Source organism: Schistocerca cancellata, chromosome 5 (assembly GCF_023864275.1).
Source record: "Schistocerca cancellata isolate TAMUIC-IGC-003103 chromosome 5, iqSchCanc2.1, whole genome shotgun sequence".
NCBI classification, from domain to species: domain Eukaryota; kingdom Metazoa; phylum Arthropoda; class Insecta; order Orthoptera; family Acrididae; genus Schistocerca; species Schistocerca cancellata.
The window spans coordinates 253,152,068-253,175,088 of record NC_064630.1 but is presented as its reverse complement, the minus strand read 5'-3'; the positions used below and the strand labels follow the sequence as shown (position 1 = coordinate 253,175,088).

General features: G+C 45.4%; 1 protein-coding gene across 1 annotated transcript in view; it reads right to left on the bottom strand.

Annotated features, from left to right (window-relative positions):
• Positions 1 to 3,971: 3,971 nt before the first annotated feature.
• The window catches only part of LOC126188473 (outer dense fiber protein 3-like), a 51,576-nt gene continuing 32,526 nt past the window's right edge, over positions 3,972 to 23,021 (bottom strand). Inside the window, exons 3-4 of the mRNA XM_049930077.1 lie at positions 5,133 to 5,334; positions 3,972 to 4,239 (exon numbers count right to left, since the gene is read on the bottom strand). Of these exons, the coding sequence (XP_049786034.1) occupies positions 3,972 to 4,239; positions 5,133 to 5,334 (470 nt within the window). The remainder of the gene's footprint in view (positions 4,240 to 5,132; positions 5,335 to 23,021) is intronic.

Sequence of the window (23,021 nt, the reverse complement as noted above, 5' to 3'; positions counted from 1 at the left end):
TAAGCTGACACAGTGGTGACAAGGAAATGTATATCGCCAGTTTTCCACATACTGTAGGGCAAACTCGAGTGATGAACGTTTTTACCGCGCAAGAGGTATTTACACTATGTGATCAAAAGTATCCGGACACCTGGCTGAAAATGACTTACAAGTTCGTGGCGCCCTCCATCGGTAATGCTGGAATTCAATATGGTGTTGGCTCGCCATTAACCTTGATGATAGCTTCCACTCTCGCAGGCATACGTTCAATCAGGTGCTGGAAGTTTTCTTGGGGAATGGCAGTCCGTTCTTCACGGAGTGCTGCACTTAGGAGAGGTATCGTTGTCGGTCGGTGAGGCCTGGCACGAAGTCGGCGCTCCAAAACATCCCAAATGTGTTCTGTAGGAATAGGGTCTTGACTCTGTGCAGGCCAGTCCAGTACAGGGATGTTATTGTCATGTAACCACTCCTCCACAGGACGTGCATTATGAGCAGGTGCTCGATCGTGTTGAAAGATGCAATCGCCACCCGGAATTGCTCTTCCAGTGGGAAGCAAGAAGGTGCTTCAAACATCAATGTAGGCTTGTGCTGTGATAGTGCCACACAAAACAACAAGGGTGCAAGCCCCCTCCATGAAAAACACGACCACACCATAGCACCACCGCCTCCGAATTTTACTGTTGGCACCACATACGCTGGCAGATGACTTTCACCGGGCATTCGCCGTACCCACACCCTGCCATCGGATCTCCACATTGTGTACCGTGATTCGTCACTCCACACAACGTTTTTCCTCTGTTCAGTCATCCAGAGTTTGCGATCCTTACACCAAGCGAGGCGTCGTTTGGTATTTACCGGCGTGATGTGTGGCTTATGAGCAGCCTCTCTACCATGAATCCAAGTTTTCTCACTTCCCGCCTGTCATAGTACTTGCAGTGGATCCTGATCCAGTTTGGAATTCCTGTATAATGGTCTGGATAGATGTCTGCCTATTACACATTACGACCCTCTTCAACTGTCGGCGGTCGGCGATAGGCAGTCAACAGAGGAGGTCGGTCTGTACGCTTTTGTGCTGTACGTGTCCCTTCACGTTTCCACTTCACTATCACATCGAAAACAATATACCTAGGGATGTTTAGGAGTGTGGAAGTATCGCGTACAGGCGTATGATACAAGTGACACCGAATCACCTGACCACATTCGAAGTCCGTGTGTTCCGCGGAGCGCCCCATTCTGCCCTCTTACGATGTCTAATGACTACTGAGATCGCTGATATGGAGTACCTGGCAGTAGGTGGCAGCACAATGCGCCTAACATGAAAAACGTATGGTTTTGGGGGGGGGGGGGGGTCCGGATACTTTTGATCACATATCGGTATGTATGCGACAGCACAATAAGGGGATTTTCTGGTGCTCATACGTCGAGTTCTATCGGTGATAAACAAGTAGTGTCAAGTGTTTTGTATAGCCCTTGGGATAGGGGTCATTTGTATGCGCAACAGAAAGATTGTCTGTGTCGCTACTATGCAGTACAGGGTCAAAGTATGAACATTACATACTTCCTCCTGCTTAGGCAAAACGGTTGGTTCTTTTTTGCATTTGATGTGGTCTACGGTGGGGTTGATGGGACTTATGGATGCACCATTAACTCAATGGCGGTTCTTCGGAAAACTCCAAAAACAGGTTTTTTTACTATATTTCCCCCGTCACAAGTGGACTGAAACCCAGCCGAGGATTCCAAGATGGCTATGCACAGCGTACGGCTGAAAGTTTTACGATATATTCCTAAAACATCGATCTAAACGTCCTTAAAAATTTCATGATATCTTTATCGGTTTCCGAGGAACAGAGGTTCAAATTACCCTACCTCTGCCCTTAAAATCAGGTATGGTTCAAATGGTTCAAATGGCTCTGAGCACTATGCGACTTAACTTCTGAGGTCATCAGTCGCCTAGAATCAGGTATGAGGGGAAATCTAAATGATGAACAACCGCAATAAATTGCTCAAATTAAAAAAAAAAGTTGTGGATTCCGAGACAACTACGCGCAGCAAATGGCTGTAATTTATACGATAAATGCTAAGATCAGGATATCGAACAATCTTGAAAATTTTCTTCATATCTTATTCCCTTTCCGAGGTATAGAATTTCAAAATTACGTACTTGAGATCTGCCCTGAGGCGAAAATGTACTTTATAAAGTGACGTAGTACGGGGAAGTAAGCTGTAAAGAGTCTCGGTTATCCTGGAAGCCCAATGGTGCAGTACTGAAGCACACTCATAATTATTTGCACGTAAAATCTGCCCTAAGGTGTAAAATTAGTTTTGTGTTATTTCAATTTCATATAAGTAAACTATCTAAATTTTACTGACCAGTACAGTTCTTTTCATATGAGTTACATGCCCTGCTGCAGCAGGGAAAAGAAGGGAAACAGCAGAAAAATGCCCCTTTCGAAAAAAGTAGACAAAAAGCACAAAAATGCGAATATGTTCCTGTTTATCCAAAAGTCTCTGACTGAAAAGTGGGGCACAGCTGATTCATTCTACGTTCCTCAACAACTTAAAAAATTTTCCAAAACTTTTACACTCGAAGATATTGTCCCCCCCCTTTTTTTAACATATAACTCATCTCAGACTCCGTCCGCCCCTAGTAGCTGAGTGGTCAGCGTGACAGACTGTCAATCCTAAGGGCCCGGGTTCGATTCCCGGCTGGGTCGGAGAATTTCTCCGCTCAGGGACTGGGTGTTGTGTTGTCCTAATCATCATCATTTCATCCCCATCGACGCGCAGGTCGCCGAAGTGACATCAAATCGAAAGACCTGGACCAGGTCTACCCAACGGGAGGCCCTAGCCACACGACATTTCATTTCATTTCATCTCAGACTCCCACAAGCTCCCCTAACTGTAACTCACTCACACTCACTGTCCATCGCTGTAAATTGCTCATACCATCCCCTCCCAATTGCCCTTTCTCACTCACTCATTCAGCTCAACTCATTGTCACTATCTCTTTGTGGCCCTCTGTCATTGTCTCCTGTGTCACAGCCGCAGTCCCCTTCGTTCTGTCCTACTACAATAGTCTCCTCTCATAGTTACTGTCTTCCTCTTGCTCTCTCTTACAGCAAATATCTCATTCCTTCCTTCCTACTGATGTCGTCTCTTCTCATTGTCACTATCTCTTTGTTCCTAAAGTGTCTCTTTCTCTCATTATCACTAGTTCTCACCCTCTTCCACTTTCCATTTCTGTTTATTCTTCTCACCCCCTCCCCTCCCCCTCCCCCCTGGCACTATCTCCTTCACTCTTTTCGCAGCAATGTTCTCTCACTGTCTACTGTATTCCACTACCATTTTCTCCTTCACCCTCTCTATACCACAACCACTGTCCTTTATCTTCCAGTATTTATTACTTTTGGCCGCGCGGGGTTAGCCGAGCGGTCTCTGGCGCTGCAGTCATGGACTGTACGGCTGGTCCCGGCGGAGGTTCGAGTCCTCCCTCGGGCATGGGTGTGTGTGTTTGTCCTTAGGATAATTTACGTTAAGTTGTGTGTAAGCTTAAGTCCCATAAGATTTCACACACATTCGAACATTTATTACTTTTCTGTCTCTTTGTCACTGCCACTCTCTTCTTCTACCTCAGCAAAAAAAAAGGGAATTATGTTCGCACACCAAAATTTTTTGGGAACGTTGTTAAAGGTGCTGAGGAAAGTAGACTTAGGCAATAGGTGCCCCACTTTTCAGTCGGAGGCTTTTAAATAACCAGGAACATATTTGCACTTTTTGCGCTGCCATAGGCGCATTTTTCCGCTGGTTATACTACGTTCGCAATCCATTCACTCTATAATATTTGTGGGCGACTTAAAAGTACGAAAGCATTGTGCTCTACCGCTCATAGTTGTTACGATATCCGTTGTGTGATCAAGTTTAGTGTAAACACATTCCCAGAATGAAATGAACAGAGATAGGCCATCGTGATTTGCAGCTGGGTGAATTATTGATCAGACTTCGTTGTCGGCCTCGACCATGGGTGTGCGCTTGTAGGGAGAGTGCTTGACGCCGAACGAGAAGCTGGGCGGGTTCTTGGCGCGGTTGTACTCGGGCAGGTAGGCGCCGGGTCCCGGGTTCATGCCCCGGTCGCCCGGCGGGTAGTTGCGGCCCACGACGCTGTAGACGGGCGGCCGCTTGCGGGACACGGACATGTCGACGGCCGGGTAGCGCGCAGGCCCGGGCCCGATGTCGGGCCGCAGCGGCTTGGCGCGGCTCGCCCTGCAACCAAGCACATCTCACATTGTCTCGAAATTTGGTAGAAAATCCGAAGCAATTCTGGTCGTATGTAAAGTACACAAGCGGCAAGACGCAGTCAATACCTTCGCTGCGCAGTGCCGATGGTACTGTTACCGACGACTGCGCCGCTCAAGTGGAGTTATTGAACGCAGTTTTCCGAAATTCCTTCACCAGGGAAGACGAATGGAATATTCCAGAATTTGAAACACGAACAGCTGCTACCATGAGTTTCTTAGAAGTAGATACCTTAGGGGTTGCGAAGCAACTCAAATCGCTTGATACGGGCAAGTCTTCAGGTCCAGATTGTATACGGATCAGGTTCCTTTCAGATTACGTTGGTACCATAGCTCCCTACTTTAGCAATCATATACAACCGGTCGGTCACCGATAGATCTGTACCTGCAGATTGGAAAATTGCGCAGGTCGCACCAGTGTTTAAGAAGGTAGTAGGAGTAATCCATCGAACTACAGACCTATATCATTGACGTCGGTTTGCAGTAGGGTTTTGGAGCATATACTGTATTCAAACATTATGAAACACCTCGAAGGGAACGATCTATTGAGACGTAATCAACATGGTTTCAGAAAACATCGTTCTTGTGCAACGCAGCACGAAGTAATGGCCGCTATCGACAGGGGATCTCAAGTTGATTCCGTATTTCTAGATTTCCGGAAAGCTTTTGACACCGTTCCTCACAAGCGACTTCTAATCAAGCTGCGAGCCTATGGGGTATCGTCTTAGTTGTGCGACTGGATTCGTGATTTGAGGGGTTTGAGGTTTGCCGGCGTACAGTAAGTAGCCAGTGACCAGAGGAGCAATATGCATAAATAGTGTGTCAACCAAGCGGGGCAGCAGAGCAGATCTCGGCACTCACATAGTGTAGGCGGGTGCCGACGTCTTGATTGGCTGGCTGGGCCCCAGGTATTCGGGCATGACGTAAATGTTGGGCGCCGGGTTGAAGTCCTCGCTGCGCAGCTTGGTGCGGTCACCCAGGCTGTAGGCCGGCGCGCGGTCCGTCCGCATCGGCGGCACCTCCTCCGTCATGTAGGCGGGGGGACCCGGCACGTTGAGGCGCGCTGCAGCACACAGCAGGGTCAGAGCGTGGGAGCTGAACGTATCATGATGGGACGCAATACAGTGACGTTTTTACAGTAATAATTGGCAGAATTCAACCGTATTTTTGGCCTACACACAGCTCAACAAAGTGTTTCCAAGAGAAAGTGATCTCAGTATTAGGTAGTAAAACTTAGCTCAACAGGTTAAAACGCTAAACAGTCTATTAGCGCAATTGCGGCATATAAAAAAATTGATAAAACACACTGGGGTATAGGTCCTCGTCTTACATTAATATCGACGACATGTCAGTGGCAACTCTCTGTGACAGGTGGTATTGACACCGAACTGCATTAGTGTTGTTCGTGTTCATTGTTGTTACTGGGCTTGTACGGATATATACACTGAGGTGACAAAAGTCGTGGGATATGTCCTAATATCGTGCTAAACCTCGTTTTGCTAGGCATAGTGTAGCAGCTCAAATATTCAAATGTATGTGAATTTCTAAGGAACCAAAGTGCTTAGTTCATCGGTCCCTAGACTTACACACTATTTAAACTAACTTATACTAAGAACAACACACACACACATGCCGAGGGAGGACTCGAACCTCCGGCGGGTGGGGCCGCGCAGTCAGTGACGTGGCGCCTCTAACTGCGCAGCCACTCCGCGCGGCCTGCAGCAGCTCGATGTGGTATGGACTAAACAAGTCGTTGGAAGTCTCCTGCAAAAATAATCAGCCATGCTGCCTCCATAGCCCTTCATAATTGCGAACGTGTTGCCAGTGCAGGATTTTGTCCACGAACTGACCTCTCGATTATGTCCCACAAATGTTCGATGGGATTCATGCTGGGCGATCTGGGTCACCAAATCATTGGCCCAATTGTCAGAATGTTCTTCAAATCAGTAACAACCAATTGTGGCCCAATGACGTGGTGCATTATCATCCACATAACAGCATCATTGTTTGGGAACCTGAAGTCCATGAATGGCATCAAATCACCATTTCCAGTCAATGATAAGCCCCATTGGACCACAGGACACAGTCCATTCAGTGTAAACACAGCCCACACCATTAAGTAGCACCATCAGCTTACATAGTGCCTTGTTGACAATTGCGTCCACTGCTTAGTTGGGTCTGCGCCACATTCGAATCCTACCATCAGCCTTTACCACCTGAAATCGGGACTCATTTGGCAGGCCACGGTTTTCCAGTGGTCCAACCGATATGGTCACGAGCGCAGGAGAGACGCTGCAGGCGATGTTGTGTTGTTAGCAAAGGCACTCGTGTCGGTCGTACGCTGCTTTAGCCCATTAACGCCAAAATTGCACCGTACTGTCCTAACGGATACGTTCGTCGTGGATTACTGTGGTTATTTGACTTAGTGGTGCTTATCTGTTAGAACTGACAAGTCTACTCAAGCGTCACTGCTCACGGTCGTTAAATGAAGGTCGATGGCCACTGCGTTGTTCGTGGTGAGAGGTAATGCCTGAGATTTGGTATTCTCGGTACAGTCTTGACACTAAGGATCTCGGAATATTGAATTCGTTAACGATTTCCGAATAGAATGTCCGATGTGTCTAGCTCCAACTACCATTCCGCGTTCAAAGTCTGTTAAATCCTGTCGTGCGCTCTTAACCACGTCAGAAACCTTTTCGCATGAATCACCTGAGTACAGCTCTGCCAATGCACTGCCCTTTTATACCTCGAGTACATGGTATTACCCCTATCTGTATAAGTGCATATCGTTATCCCATGACTTTTGACACCTCAGTGCTAGGTGCGTGAACAGTGCCAGATGTTGAGCGATCGCTATGAAGGACACGGAGATGCCATGTACTCATGTTCTGGAGTGTTACACAGGTCTGCGACTAAAAACTGCATAGGATTTTTTTTACGTTTTCTTATGGATTTGGCATCCCATAAACAGGAAAAATATTCAAAAAATTCTATCACATAGGTTTTCATGTATATTGCAGTATTTATGTTCATTAGTAATATACCTAAGTGGTTTTTTAAATTTAATAATTATTAAAAATTATATCAATTATAATTGATAAAATAAACTTAAACTTAAAAAAATTACAATGTTAACTATTCTTTGTTACCACTTGCACTTTACTGGGAACTCCTGGGCGCCAGAAGCAAATGCAAGCAATCTTATTGTTCAGTTTTATCGTGTGGCGACAAGTCGAATGACGATTTGTATCTCGCATGAAATGAAGAGAAACTCTCAGTAGACATATTGCTATTCAAGTGAACAGTGCTGTTGTTTCTGTCTAGTCATGGCTACAAGAGGTTGTGTTATTTCTCCAGACAGTTTCTATCAGTGGTGAATACACTATTAAAAGTCAACAGAGAAGCGTAAGTGATTTTGTGAGGAAAGTTTATTTTACTTGCTTTAAATTAAAAGTTGCTGATCAAGATAAACCATGGGCCCCGCATAAGGTGTGTAGAAGATGTGAAGAAGATCTTCGTTTATGGTTTAAGGGTAAGAAAAATGCATTTCGATTTGGAATTCCTATGATATAACATGAGCAGGAAAACCATACCACTAATTGCTACGTCTGTTCAGTTGAATAAGGGATTCAATTCAAAAAAAAAAAAAAAAAAGAAGCATAAGTTACCCTAACCTTGACTCATCTACACGTACAGTGCCTCATAGCTCTGAAATACTTTCCCACAGCCACCTTACAGTTTGGATGAATATCCGAGTGAGTTGGACGACGAAGTTACATTACATCCTCAGGATGAATCAAGTTCAGATTTTTCTTCAGACGAAGATGAAAGGCCTCAACTATTTTCTCAAAGTGAGCTCAATCAGCTAGTAAGAGATTTAGGTCTTTCAAAAGATGCAGCCGAACTGTTAGATTGCAGATTAAAAAATAAAAACCTTTCATCATCTAGCACCTCATTTTCATGGTACAGACACCGAGAAAAAGAAATTACCCAGTTTTTCTCAAAAGAAGGAAATTTAGTTTTTTGCAATGATGTGGAAGGACTCATGCATTGCTTTGATATGCAGTATGGCCTATCTGAATGGCGCCTATTCATTGATACGTCCAAAACTAGTCTTAAAGTAGTATTATTTCACATTGGAAATAAATTTTCATCGCTTCCGATGGAACATTCTGTGCATATGGACGGAAACTACAACGATTTGGCCATTATCCTGGAAAAAATCAAATATCAGGACGATCAACGGATGGTTTGTGGGGACTTCGAAACACTCACGATGCTTTTGGGTCAGCAGGCAGGCTATACTAAATACCCTTGCTTCTTATGCTTGTGGGATAGTAGAGCCAGAGAGCAGCACTGGACTAAAAGTGATTGGCCACCCCGAGAAACTTTAAAACTTGGAGAGAACAATGTTATCAATACTACTTAGGTACCACCAGAAATGGTTTTGTTGTCCCCTCTTCATATCAAATTGTGGTTGATGAAACAATTTCTAAAATCGCTCCAAAAGGATGGGGACTGTTTTAAATATCTATGTACAAAATTCTGGATGCCGTCAACAGCAAAGTTGAAAGAGGGAGTTTTCACTGGCCTCGATATAAGAAAACTTTTAACCAACACCCTCTTTGTGGAAAGTTTGAATGAGAAGGAAAAAGAAGTTTGAGTATCGTTCAAGGATGTAGTGCGAAAGTTTTTGGGAAATACTAATGATCTTGACTACAAAACCATTGTTCAACGGATGCTAGCAGCATGCGAAGCTCAAGGCTGCAAGATGAGCTTGAGAAGATGGGATGTCACTATGCTTGCTGAGTACTGTTGGATGCTTTAGCGGGAAACTAAAGATGGAATTCGGAAAAGGACTCAGCAAAGTATCAAGGAAAAGAAGAAAGGGTTTCATAAAAAACATGAATAAGTATAATATTGTTACTATATGTCTCAAAATAATATTTCACTGGTTGTAAAAAAATATTATGTTTGATAATTTTGAATAAACGAGTGCTTTTACCAATTTTTTGTGTTTGAATTTGCAAAAAAAAAAAAAAAAAACTTAATATGACAGAAAAAAATGGACATCACTTCTGAAATCAACGCAATCTAAAACATATACTTCAGTAAAAATATCTCATGAAGCTGACAAAAAAATTTTTTTTGCAGACCTGTGTTATCAGCACCTAACAGAGTCGTTGTGCCCTCAAATGCTGGCTATAATAAGTGTTGTTAAGGGGAGGAAGATCCGAGTACCAGTATTACGTTTCGCAGATAATCAGCAGTTAAGGTATAAATTACACGTAGAAGTAACAAGGTTATCTGAAAGCATATCATGCAGTTTTTCATGTTCAAACACACTCGTTACGCTATTTATTTTTTATTGGCACCCACAACACGAATTCGCTGCACTGTCATAATGCTACAGCTGTTATATCACCTGAACGTGCTGGCAGTGGATGCAGCTAGTGGAGCTGTGAAGTCAGACGTGAATGGCAGTGATGTCGAGGAAACGGCTCTTGTGTGCAAATCCTGATTAATGGAATCTTTGCGAATTAGTTCCTGATCCAGAAAACTCACCCAGTGTGATCTGGTCTGGTCTGGCACAAGTGTTGCCCTAAATACCATTCGATGCTAGGATACAGCTGGACCTACTTTCGATCACATGTCTTGCGGAAGAAAATAGGTATGTGTGGCCTGTGGCCTCTAGTGGCGCTTGGGTTGCCTCCTGGTGGATGGTCGGAGCCTGGGTGTCTCTCATTGGAAAACTGTCCCCTGTGTGTTAGGCTTCTGCGAAACGCTTATGTGATGATGGTTGTTGGGACCACAGGCTAACAGCCTTGGCATGACATCAGAAACAGTGAAATTCTCTGGATGTTATCCGAGAGACACCTGCATTGCTGCAGCTCGCCATAGCAGTTGCATTCGAGTGGGCACTCGGGGCAGTTCAGTTTAATTTGGGACAGCATGCAGATATGGTATGACCCAGTCACGTTAGAACTGCGTCTCCCCACTTCAAGAAACAAGGTGTCCTTTTTCAGAAGTTCACTGAGAACGTATCTGGCAGCGCGGACTGCTGGTGATGGCCCTTGATTGTAACCATAAAGTATCGCAAATTGCTGAGCAGCAAGTACCGTTAACACAATTAAAAACATTGTCTGAGAATAAAAGTGAAATACCCAGAGAGGAATGACAAAACGAAATGGAAGTCACAGGTTGAGAGGGTATGTAATATTATTTCAAGATTACAACATCGAGTCAAATTTACGCAGAAGTTTGCAGCAGGAGCCTACTTATCAGTATTATGTTGCACCCCCTCTGGACTGAAAGCATGCACTGATTTGCTTGGGCTGATTTGCATGGGAAGGGTGTCATAAAGCCATTGAGACAAGCTAGTTCAAAACTATTTCGACTGTTCCTTTAATATCCTGGATGCTGGCACTGGAATGAGGTAGACTTTGAGATGATCCTAGACATATTCTGTCAGGGTCAGATCTGAGCATCTTGCTGGCCATGGAAGAACCTCATCATTAGAAGATAGTGCATAGAGACACGTGACATGCGCGAATGACCACTGTCCTGTTGAAAAATGGCATCGTGATATTGTTACATGAGATGTAAAAAATTATAATGCAGGATCTCTGAAACGCGCCGTTGTGCCGTCAGAGGTCCCTCAATCATAACAAACCGTGACCTCAAGTCATACTGGACAGTTTCCCACACCATGATGCCAGAAGTAACACCACCGTACCTCTCCATAAAATTGGAAGAATGGGACCTTCCCCCAAATCGCTGCCATACCTGGAACGATACTCACCTGGAGTAGTGTAGAACTGTGACTCATCACTGAAGACAATGCAACGCCATCAATCAGCAGTCTACGTTTCCCGGTCGTGGAACCACTCGAAACACAAACGGTCATGTTGTGATTTTGATGACAGCGTGAGCCTGTTACATGTTTTCAGGTGGCAGATGCAGATGTGAAGAGGTTTTGGGCGCGCTTGGTGCACAATATTCCCTTGTAGTGTTCACACGTGGTGATCTGAACTCTGATGACGAGTATGCCTGCCCTGACGTCCTAATACAGCCCAACATTCGGTCAATGTGACATCCGAATGTGCCATATATCTGGATATTGCTCGATTCGACCTGTTAGTCTAATAGAGACCCACAAGCCGTTTCAAGCTCTGTTAGACGCTCATAATGCTATCTCACACTAGTACGTGGCAACTCCGTGCCCTTCGCAGTGATCAGATTTCACACACATTTGAACATTTTCAACAGAGGATTGCAACTCAACCGCCGATGGTGTGTACGTGTACGAAGACATGTTGACATCCGATCATGTGTCCTGGATGCTTCATTTTCTCTTTTTCTTTTTTTTTTCAGGCAGTGATCTGGAATGACATCCTTGAAATCTAGTTGCGTTGCTTAATGAGACATGTTGCCTTCCATTCCTATCACGTTATTCATTTGCGTTACCAGCTACAGAGACGAAAGAAAACGAGTCTGAGTTTGGAGACGACCGTAACACCTCCGGCACCAGTTCGTGGGCAACACACGCGCAGCACGTGTTATCTACGTGCGATACGAGCTGAGCCTGCCAGCTAGGTGCTGCGGCAGCGTACGCACGGTCGGCGTGAATGTAGTTGTATCCTACAGGGGCTGCCCCATCACCTGCCGCTGCTGTAACCGCTTCACCGGAATCTAAACGTTTCTCGACCACACGTTCCTTTCGATGTAGGGGCTAGGTGGAAGTAGGAGAGCGCCAAACCAGCTGAACAAGATGGATGTCACAATCGTTCTTCCTACAAAATCCTCAGTGTTCTCACTACCGAAGCACATTTTCGGGTATCCACATTGAAAATGATTTTGTTTCTCTGGCAGTCTCGAGCTCCTCCTCATGTCTTTTTTGTGCGGTTGTTCCATGAGATTTGCGTAGTTTCGGCAATTTGTTTCACTCTTTTCAGGATGATCGATAAGAAAAACCCCTTTTCTTTTCCCAGAAAACATCGCCCGTAACCTCTCTGACAGGTGAAACTGACTTTCCCCGTCTTGGTGCAGCAACGCACGTCGTCCTCCGCGGCAGTCGTTGTTGTTTCATTGTGACGCCACGCCGTGCCTCCAGATCTCACCTATAGCAACAAATCAGCTGGACTCCTTTTTAAATATTATAAATGTTGCTGAGAAATTATGTGCGTGCTTACTTAAAGTCAGCACCGAACCTCCTCAAACTTTACATTAATAAGGAACTTAGCAATGTACACTATTCTTAGCTCATCCATTTTAATGAAACAGCCTACACAAATCACTACTGAATTAGATGTACGCATAAATAAAAGTATTCTATGACGTTTAGAACTTTCCTGGCTTGTTGATTGTTTCATAATAGTTCCATAATATTCCGTGACAGTTGCCCGGATATCGATAACTTGTTGCTACAATATTTCGGCCGAGAGTTGTCCGGCCATCTTGAGATGTATACCGCCCAAACTGGCGGACATGACGTACTAACCACACAGCGAGGAAGAGACCTTACCTCGCACACAACAGGAACGTACAACTTTGAGCAAAGACAGGTTGAAGTGGTGTCCCGTCCTCCAGTAAGATCTTACCGCTTCTGGGATCGGTCAAAGATGACTTAATGCTGCACCAGGCAGCGGTTTATAGCGAACTGGCGCCATAATCAGCAAACACTGTTCAAATTCCCGTCCGGTCGTCCAGATTCAGTTTTTTGGGTGACATCCCTAAATCGCTTAAGACAAATGTCAGGATGGTTCCTTTGCAAGGGGCATGGCAGATTTCCTTCCACATCCTTCTCCGCTTTAAGCTTGTGCTCCGTCTATTAATGATCTCGATGTCGATAGAACGACAGACTCCTTCATTTTTCTTTAAAGGATACCATACGATTGGGGTGCATCTTACACGAAGCTAACACAGGATACCGTGCCAGGTTTTCGATCAGCTGTCACAACTATGGATCTTTGGTTAAAAGAGAAATTTCGTTTTGAATATTCTGTCATATCCCCGTTCTGATATTAAAACAAGTATAAACTTGTAAAGACTAAGCGCCTCAGTTACGTATTTGACTGGTTGTTCGCACAGAGGGGCGCTGTTGAGTATCAATAACAACACTGGCGTGCCTTTACCCAAGACGGTTCTATTCGAATAGGCTTTATTCCTTCACCTGTCTGGATAGCACTCAGTTCGCACTAGTTTACAGTACATTGTGTGCTACTGGCAGTGTGTCTGCACACCTTAGAAGGTCTATACAATAATACCTATTAATGGGACGAAACCAGGAATCGGAACTGAAAAACTTGCTGTAATTTTAGCTCTGCATCAGGAAGGCTATTCTAGTAGGATAATAGCAACAAAAGTTGGCGTAGCCCAGTCTGTATTGGTATATACTTGTACACTGAAGCGGTTAAGCAAACTGGTGCCAATGCAAGTGTTCCACGATGTGGAAAACCCCGAGTTACATCACATACGGGAGGTCAATTCACATGTGTACAGAGTAAACGTCAGGGGAATCGTACTACACTAGAAATTCGCGACGAAGTAAATAGCAAGCGAGCAGCTTTTACCTTTATACCAACAGTGAAATGCCGTCTTCTGAACAAGGTTTAAAACAGTGCACATCGGCCAAAAAACCTTTATAACGCAAACAAAATAAGGTGGAAAATTTCCAACTGGCACAGCGGCATAAAAAAAGGGAGTGTGCAGCAATGGTCCAAGGCGTTATTCAAGGACGAATCTAAGTTTTAAGTATTTGGAAGCCACCGTCGAATGTTTGTTCGTCGATTTCGTGGAAAACGTATCAAGAGCCGGTGTGTGACGCAACGGTGTGGGATGTTTACGAGCTTGTGAGAATTAATGGAACATTTAGTTTTCGATTGCAACAGGACAAACGTGTTTCCAAACTGCGCCGAAGGTGTGACAATAGAAAAGAGAAATCTGAGTAACTGAAGAATAACATTTGGCCAAGTTACTTACCTGACTTAAATCCCACTGAACTCTTATGGGATGAACTCGACAGGGAGGTCAGAAAACTAAGGTCATCTAATGCTGTACACCTGTCGAATAATTTACAGACGTGTTGGACCGCAATATCTGCAAAAACACTACAAAACCTTACATCCAAAATGACAAGGGTTTGTGCAGCTGTTCTGAGGACAAATGGATACTCTGAAGAGGCTAAAATCTGAAGCATTCGAATATTGTACTGTACTTAATGATAGATATAAATAATGTTTTTTTTTGGACTATTCAGTTTGTACGATGTGTTTGAAATAAACGTTTAAACGTTCAAACGTGTGTGAATTTCTAAGGGACGAAACTTCTTAGGTCATCGCTCCCCAGACTTACACACTACTTAATCTAACTTAAACTAACTTATGCTAAGAACCACACACACATACATGCCCGAGGGAGGACTCGAACCTCCGGCGGAAGGGGCCGCGCAGTCCGTGACATGACGCCTCAAACAACGCGGCGCGGCATTGAAATAAAGTCTTCAGTTTTTATGATTGGGTGATCGAAAACTTTTCACCGGTACTGCATATAGAGCGAATAAGCTATCGAGGTGTAGTATACGCTAACTTTTAGGAGACAAGGTGAAGATTTTCTGACGTGCACAAGTAATTTTTTAACGTTTATAACTTTCTACGTTTTTAATAGAACTATACACATTTTTGTGTTGTAGTTTAATGATCCATCGAAGAGAACTTCAGCGATGTAATATATGTGGAGATCGATCAAGTATTGACGACATTACAGCAGCGCAAACTGATGTTCCGCCGTCAGGAGAAAAGACCCCACAAAAGTCTGCCTTACTGTACCACATGTGAGCAAAGACGTAACTCAGGTACGGTCCGTGTGTTTATTAATACTGTCATATCAAGGGTGGTCGAAATCTGAGCACTGACACATGACAAGAAGCAGTTCCGAACAAACCATATTCCATGCAGAATTTCATCTGGACTTAGCGCAGCACAGGCCCACGTTATGCGGCATTTATCGTCTTAGGCAGTTATCGGTGTTTCTATACAGACTTCTATTTCAATTTCTTTCCCATAAGTAAGAGTCCGTATGTTTTAATTTGGAGAGCGAGTAGAACATTTTATGTTTCCTGAATGATCGATCCATCGATCTCCAGATCTTCTATAAAGAAGGTCCGTATTTACATGTCAGAATCGGGTGGGACATCTGTCGTGTAGGTACCGCATGGATGTCTAATTTCCAGGAGGTTATCTTCCAATAACAGCGTCAGAATATCTGTTAGGACATCTTTGGCTGTCTAGGGTACCATCAGTAAAATAAGGAAGAGCGATGCGGTGCTTTAACATCTTGTACCACCCTTCATCGACTAACGAGGATTTTCAATCGTCCTGTAGCACAATTGTGAAGACTGATTTGCCCATGATATGTAAACGATGCTCCATCCAAAAACAAACTCTTGCATAGAAAGGCCGAATTACTTCATAGTTTTCTTTGACACCATTCGGAGAAATGTAACCAATTCCGAAAGTAGTTGCCTTGAATAGTTGGTGGAGTGAAATGTGGAAAGAATGGGTTGTGTTGGATAATAGTATTTTCGGAACACGTATTTGAGTGATTACACTCTCACATTTAAGACGTCTCGTAGTGACACGGGGATTGTCTGTTACTAAATGTGCTTCTGCAGCTACTTCTGTACTCTGAAAGTCACCTGAAAGTGTGTGATGGAAGGTATTTTGTGCACCACTATCACTTCCCCTTTTCCTATTCCAGAAGCGAATGGTTAGCGGTAATGCCCGCGTGATCTCGAATCTCCCTAATCTTACCTTCATGGTCTTTTTGCAAGATATACGTAGAAGGATGTTGGTTGTCTCTTCTAGCAAAGTACGCTCTCGCAGACTTTAACAGCAATGCACTCCACGCAGAGCTCGTCTCTTGCAGGGCTGGTACTCCAGTTGGCTGAGCATCTCCGTGACGCTTTCGCTTATTGAATGAACCCGTAATGAAACCCGCTGCTGTTCGTCTTCTCTTCTCTATTTCCTATATTAGTCCTATCTGGTACGGATCCCATACTGACGAGCAATATTGTATTAGTTGAACTAGTGTTCTGTAAGCTACCTCCTTTGTGGTTGGACAGCATTTACTGAGGAGTCTTCTCATGAATCTGTATGGTATCTGCCTTACCTGCTGTTATTTTTATGGGGTCCTTACACTCCAAACTGCTACGTACGCATAGTGCTAGGTATCAAGATTTTGAACGTGGCTGCGCTTCGGCTACTGTGCATGCAAGAGCTTCAATGGATTAGAATAAACAGCCAACTAGTTACAAAATACGGGTTTAGTAAACCTTGCCCATAGTTTCAACTGTTTTAAAACCGTTTTCTTCAGAAGGCATGTCACTGGCTCTGAACGGGACTTATTTACGCTCTATAGGATCCGATGCCATGTTTTATATTTAAATGTCAGTTTTATACAAGTCTTTCAAGTGGAATAATATATGTTGTTGTATCCAGCGTGAAGTACGTAACATTTAAAAAAAAATTTTTGGGACAAAGCCCTACAGTAGTCGGATACTCCATTTATATAACGTATTTTACATGGTGATTAAACGGGTGACATGTCTGGACAGAGTCAACGATTCGCACGTTAGATATAGATAATGTGATTTTACGTACAATATTTTCTGAAGAAGACGGTTTTAAACTCGTCGAAACCATGGTCAAGGTTTAATAAACCCGTATTTTACAACCGGTTGGCTGTTATTTCTAACCTATTGAAATCCTATACATTTTATGGATGTGACTGCTTCCAGAGATTGGCAAATGGTTCAAATGACTCTGAGCACTATGGGACTTAATATCTGTGGTCATCAGTCCCCTAGAACTTAGAACTACTTAAACCTAACTAACCTAAGGACATCACACACATCCATGCCCGAGGCAGGATTCGAACCTGCGACCGTAGCGGTCACGCGGTTCCAAACTGAAGCGCTTAGAACCGCACGGCCACACCGGCCGGCCTCCAGTGATTGTTCTGCAATCGTGTCATCATACTGTTGTGGATCTTTCTGCCTATTTATGTTTAGATTCAGCTGCCAATCCACGCAACAAGTGTCAGTCCTCTGCAGGTCTTCCTATATTTCGCTACAATTTTCTAGCGCCAAGACTTCTCTGCACACAACAGCATCATCCGCAGTAATCCTCATGGAACTTCCGACGTTATTCACCAGTTATTCAAAGGTTTTCAACGACTTTAACAAAATTTGGCCATTGAAATAATTCAGTGGTAACAGGTGAAAATTTGTGCTTCAACGGACCTCGAACCCGGATCTCACGCTTAAAAATGTTCAAATGTGTGTCAGTTCCTAAGGGACCAAACTGCTGAGGTCATCGGTCCCTAGACTTACACACTACTTAAACTAACTTACGCTAAGAACAACACACACACCCATACCCGAGGGAGGACCCCAACCTCCGCCGGAAGGGGCCGCGCAACCCGTGACATGGCGCCTAAAACCGCGCGGCCACTCCGTGCGATTTTCACGCTTAACGCGAGCGGTTTCCTTAATCGTATTTCTTTTTCTAGGTCCTACATCAGTCTGTCCAATTGTCGTGAGAAGGGAACGAACAATGTTAAAAAAGGCGACTCAATGAGGGTTTTATTTCCCCCCCCCCCTCCCCCAAAGACGCTACACTTTTTCTTTTCTCCACTGAACAGGGAAGGGAACTACAAACAAAAAAAAAAGAAGATACACTTGACACCGCGACTTGTGTGCTAACAAAAAAAGAACTGCACTTCTGCAGACTCTGGAACCTACTGAGGCCTATCCTTAAACAAGTAATCTACACTCCTGGAAATGGAAAAAAGAACACATTGACACCGGTGTGTCAGACCCACCATACTTGCTCCGGACACTGCGAGAGGGCTGTACAAGCAATGATCACACGCACGGCACAGCGGGCACACCAGGAGCCGCGGTGTTGGCCGTCGAATGGCGCTAGCTGCGCAGCATTTGTGCACCGCCGCCGTCAGTGCCAGCCAGTTTGCCGTGGCATACGGAGCTCCATCGCAGTCTTTAACACTGGTAGCATGCCGCGACAGCGTGGACGTGAACCGTATGTGCAGTTGATGGACTTTGAGCGAGGGCGTATAGTGGGCATGCGGGAGGCCGGGTGGACGTACCGCCGAATTGCTCAACACGTGGGGCGTGAGGACTCCACAGTACATCGATGTTGTCGCCAGTGGTCGGCGGAAGGTGCACGTGCCCGTCGACCTGGGACCGGACCGCAGCGACGCACGGATGCACGCCAAGACCGTAGGATCCTACGCAGTGCCGTAGGGGACCGCACCGCCACTTCCCAGCAAATTAGGGACACTGTTGCTCCTGGGGTATCGGCGAGGACCATTCGCAACCGTCTCCATGAAGCTGGGCTACGGTCCCGCACACCGTTAGGCCGTCTTCCGCTCACGCCCCAACATCGTGCAGCCCGCCTCCAGTGGTGTCGCGACAGGCGTGAATGGAGGGACGAATGGAGACGTGTCGTCTTCAGCGATGAGAGTCGCTTCTGCCTTGGTGCCAATGATGGTCGTATGCGTGTTTGGCGCCGTGCAGGTGAGCGCCATGATCAGGACTGCATACGACCGAGGCACACTGGGCCAACACCCGGCATCATGGTGTGGGGAGCGATCTCCTACACTGGCCGTACACCACTGGTGATCGTCGAGGGGACACTGAATAGTGCACGGTACATCCAAACCGTCATCGAACCCATCGTTCTACCATTCCTAGACCGGCAAGGGAACTTGCTGTTCCAACAGGACAATGCACGTCCGCATGTATCCCGTGCCACCCAACGTGCTCTAGAAGGTGTAAGTCAACTACCCTGGCCAGCAAGATCTCCGGATCTGTCCCCCATTGAGCATGTTTGGGACTGGATGAAGCGTCGTCTCACGCGGTCTGCACGTCCAGCACGAACGCTGGTCCAACTGAGGCGCCAGGTGGAAATGGCATGGCAAGCCGTTCCACAGGACTACATCCAGCATCTCTATGATCGTCTCCATGGGAGAATAGCAGCCTGCATTGCTGCGAAAGGTGGATATACACTGTACTAGTGCCGACATTGTGCATGCTCTGTTGCCTGTGTCTATGTGCCTGTGGTTCTGTCAGTGTGATCATGTGATGTATCTGACCCCAGGAATGTGTCAATAAAGTTTCCCCTTCCTGGGACAATGAATTCACGGTGTTCTTATTTCAATTTCCAGGAGTGTACTTATTCGAAGGTTTTGAATGATTTTAGTTGCATTTGGGCATTGACTTACTTCAGTGCCCAAATGCGACTAAAGTGGTCTGTGTTCCTTTTCATTGATGTATTTGATTTCTTACGTGTCCACTTCCTTCAATTTTTATAATGTTTGCAAGGACAGATCATGAGGACTTGACACGATAAGGAAACATTCATTATGCATCTGCAGCGCTGGTCCACAGTTTGGCAACATTCACCATAAACAAAAACCTTATTCACTTTCCTGTTTGTGGTAACATTGTGTAAGTCTGTGAAGAGACCTGTCTGATGCTACACAGCAGAGCACAGACCATTGGGCTACAAGGACACAGGTAAACACACAAACCATACCTGAGTTCCGTTTTTGTTACATTTTGTACAGCATGGAATATTTTTGTGTGACCTCTTCTCCTTCGGTGGAGAATGGTCTGCGGTGCTGTTACGGTCTTACTATTTCACCAACAGCCACACATGTTATATCATCGAAGTCCTCCTCGGGGGCTCTACTATGAAGACACAAAGTAGGTGTCATTATTCGGCCGTGTAAGGTTGAGGCAGATAGTAGGGGATTCTATCTCTATTTTCTTTCAAAAGGTTTATTTCATTTTCTTGTTACAGTCAAGCATTAGCTGGTAGCTTCAGATGCCTGTAATTTTCTCGTCCAATGGTCTGGCAGCAGCAAGTCAGCACCGAGGGGGGCAATAGCGATCACGCGCCTTCCTTGTGTGCTGATGAGGTTCAAAAATGGCTCTGAGCACTATGGGACTTAACATCTGAGGTCATCAGTCCCCTAGAACGTAGAACTAATTAAACCTCACATATCCATGCCCGAGGCAGGATTCGAACCTGCGACCGTAGCGGTTGCGCGGTTCCAGACTGAAGCGCCTAGAACCGCTCAGCCACTCCGGCAGGCTGCTGATGAGGTAACGCTACTTAGGTGAAGCTGACCAGGCCACGCTTCAGATTTTTCCATGCTGCCCCCGTGATTTTCTTGGCTCCGGACCAATCAGGGCGGAGGAAGCCACGTGGCCATGCTGGAGGTAGCCTGCCATCCGTCTCTCTGGCGCGCGCCCTGTAGCTGTGAACATCTTCTCTTCCCGGTGCTGCGGCGACAGGGACTTTGTTTCTGTAGTTGCCACACATCCAGACTTGTCCGAATGGCACAGACCACTTTTCTTTAACTTCGCCTAAGTTTACTGTGAACTATGTTTCGCCCACCACTACATCTTGGGTCACCCTCGCCTCCCCAGGCCTGACTCATGTTGTCCATTTGAATTCGCATCTGTTGGTTTTCCTGCAATAAATGGCCTCATTTAAAAAAAAGGTGTCAGAATAATTTCTTTTAACACGTTCACCCACCGCCTTAGCCGCTCCCAACAGAGCCGTTCCTGCACAACCGCTATAAACGTTAAAAAGTACATTTGTACATCAGAAAATTTCGACATTCTCCGGTATCACTTATCTAAAACCGAATCTCTATTTTCGCGTTCTGCATATACGAGGTGCATTCAAGTTCTAAGGCCTCCGATTTTTTTTCTAATTAACTACTCACCCGAAATCGATGAAACTGGCGTTACTTCTCGACGTAATCGCCCTGCAGACGTACACATTTTTCACAACGCTGACGCCATGATTCCATGGCAGCGGCGAAGGCTTCTTTAGGAGTCTGTTTTGACCACTGGAAAATCGCTGAGGCAATAGCAGCACGGCTGGTGAATGTGCGGCCACGGAGAGTGTCTTTCATTGTTGGAAAAAGCCAAAAGTCACTAGGAGCCAGGTCAGGTGAGTAGGCAGCATGAGGAATCACTTCAAAGTTGTTATCACGAAGAAACTGTTGCGTAACGTTAGCTCGATGTGCGGGTGCGTTGTCTTGGTGAAACAGCACACGCGCAGCCCTTCCCGGACGTTTTTGTTGCAGTGCAGGAAGGAATTTGTTCTTCAAAACATTTTCGTAGGATGCACCTGTTACCGTAGTGCCCTTTGGAACGCAATGGGTAAGGATTACGCCCTCGCTGTCCCAGAACATGGACACCATCATTTTTTCAGCACTGGCGGTTACCCGAAATTTTTTTGGTGGCGGTGAATCTGTGTGCTTCCATTGAGCTGACTGGCGCTTTGTTTCTGGATTGAAAAATGGCATCCACGTCTCATCCATTGTCACAACCGACGAAAAGAAAGTCCCATTCGTGCTGTCGTTGCGCGTCAACATTGCTTGGCAACATGCCACACGGGCAGCAATGCGGTCGTCTGTCAGCATTCGTGGCACACACCTGGATGACACTTTTCGCATTTTCAGGTCATCATGCAGGATTGTGTGCACAGAACCCACAGAAATGCCAACTCCTGAGGCGATATGTTCAACAGTCGTTCCGCGATCCCCCAAAACAATTCTCTCCACTTTCTCGATCATGTCGTCAGACCGGCTTGTGCGAGCCCGAGGTTGTTTCGGTTTGTTGTCACACGATGTTCTGCCTTCATTAAACTGTCGCGCCCACGAACGCACTTTCGACACATCCATAACTCCATCACCACATGTCTCCTTCAACTGTCGATGAGTTTCAATTGGTTTCACACCACGCAAATTCAGAAAACGAATGATTGCACGCTGTTCAAGTAAGGAAAACGTCGCCATTTTAAGTATTTAAAACAGTTCTCATTCTCGCCGCTGGCGGTAAAATTCCATCTGCCGTACGGTGCTGCCATCTCTGGGACGTATTGACAATGAACGCGGCCTCATTTTAAAACAATGCGCATGTTTCTATCTCTTTCCAGTCTGGAGAAAAAAAATCGGAGGCCTTAGAACTTGAATGCACCTCGTATTTGGGATGGGTTGCTTTAACTGCCTCACCCCGTACAAGGCTAAACAACCGCACTTTTCAGGATAGCGTTGTGGAGCACCAGCAGTGTACTAGCCTCATCCAAGCCAGCAGATCCGTTAGTGCTGAACACCATTTCTGCTGGTCATTCGATTGACTGTCAAGAAACGACAACTGTGACCTAAACATAGTAGTTTTTGGAGATCATAACCAAGGAATCAGTGGAGAGACCACTGTCAGAGAACATGACCAGTCAGGATGGTCATTTCCTGTTGGATGTCACATGGAATCCTGGTAGAGTAAAACTTGGTGTTCTGTGCAAACGAAGTATATCTGCTGTTTTACTGAACGAAGAAGAGAGACCTGGTATTGATAAGGCGAGCTTCGACCACAGAGGGCCCTCAGAGCAAAACTCAGACTTAAAGCAGACACTGAGGTAACGCTTGCACAGCAACTTAAGAGTACGCCACGCATGCGCTGATATACACTGAATGCATCTCAAATATGACTGTAATAATCTACACCGGAGTATGCGGGCAGTAAGTTACCAACATCTGTCATTTACCCAGAAATTTCGTGTAACAAGTGTTTCTGCTCATTAATTTGACACTTACTTAATCACAGTACTTGAAGCAACATGCCAAAGATCGCGCAGCTGCTTCCTAAGC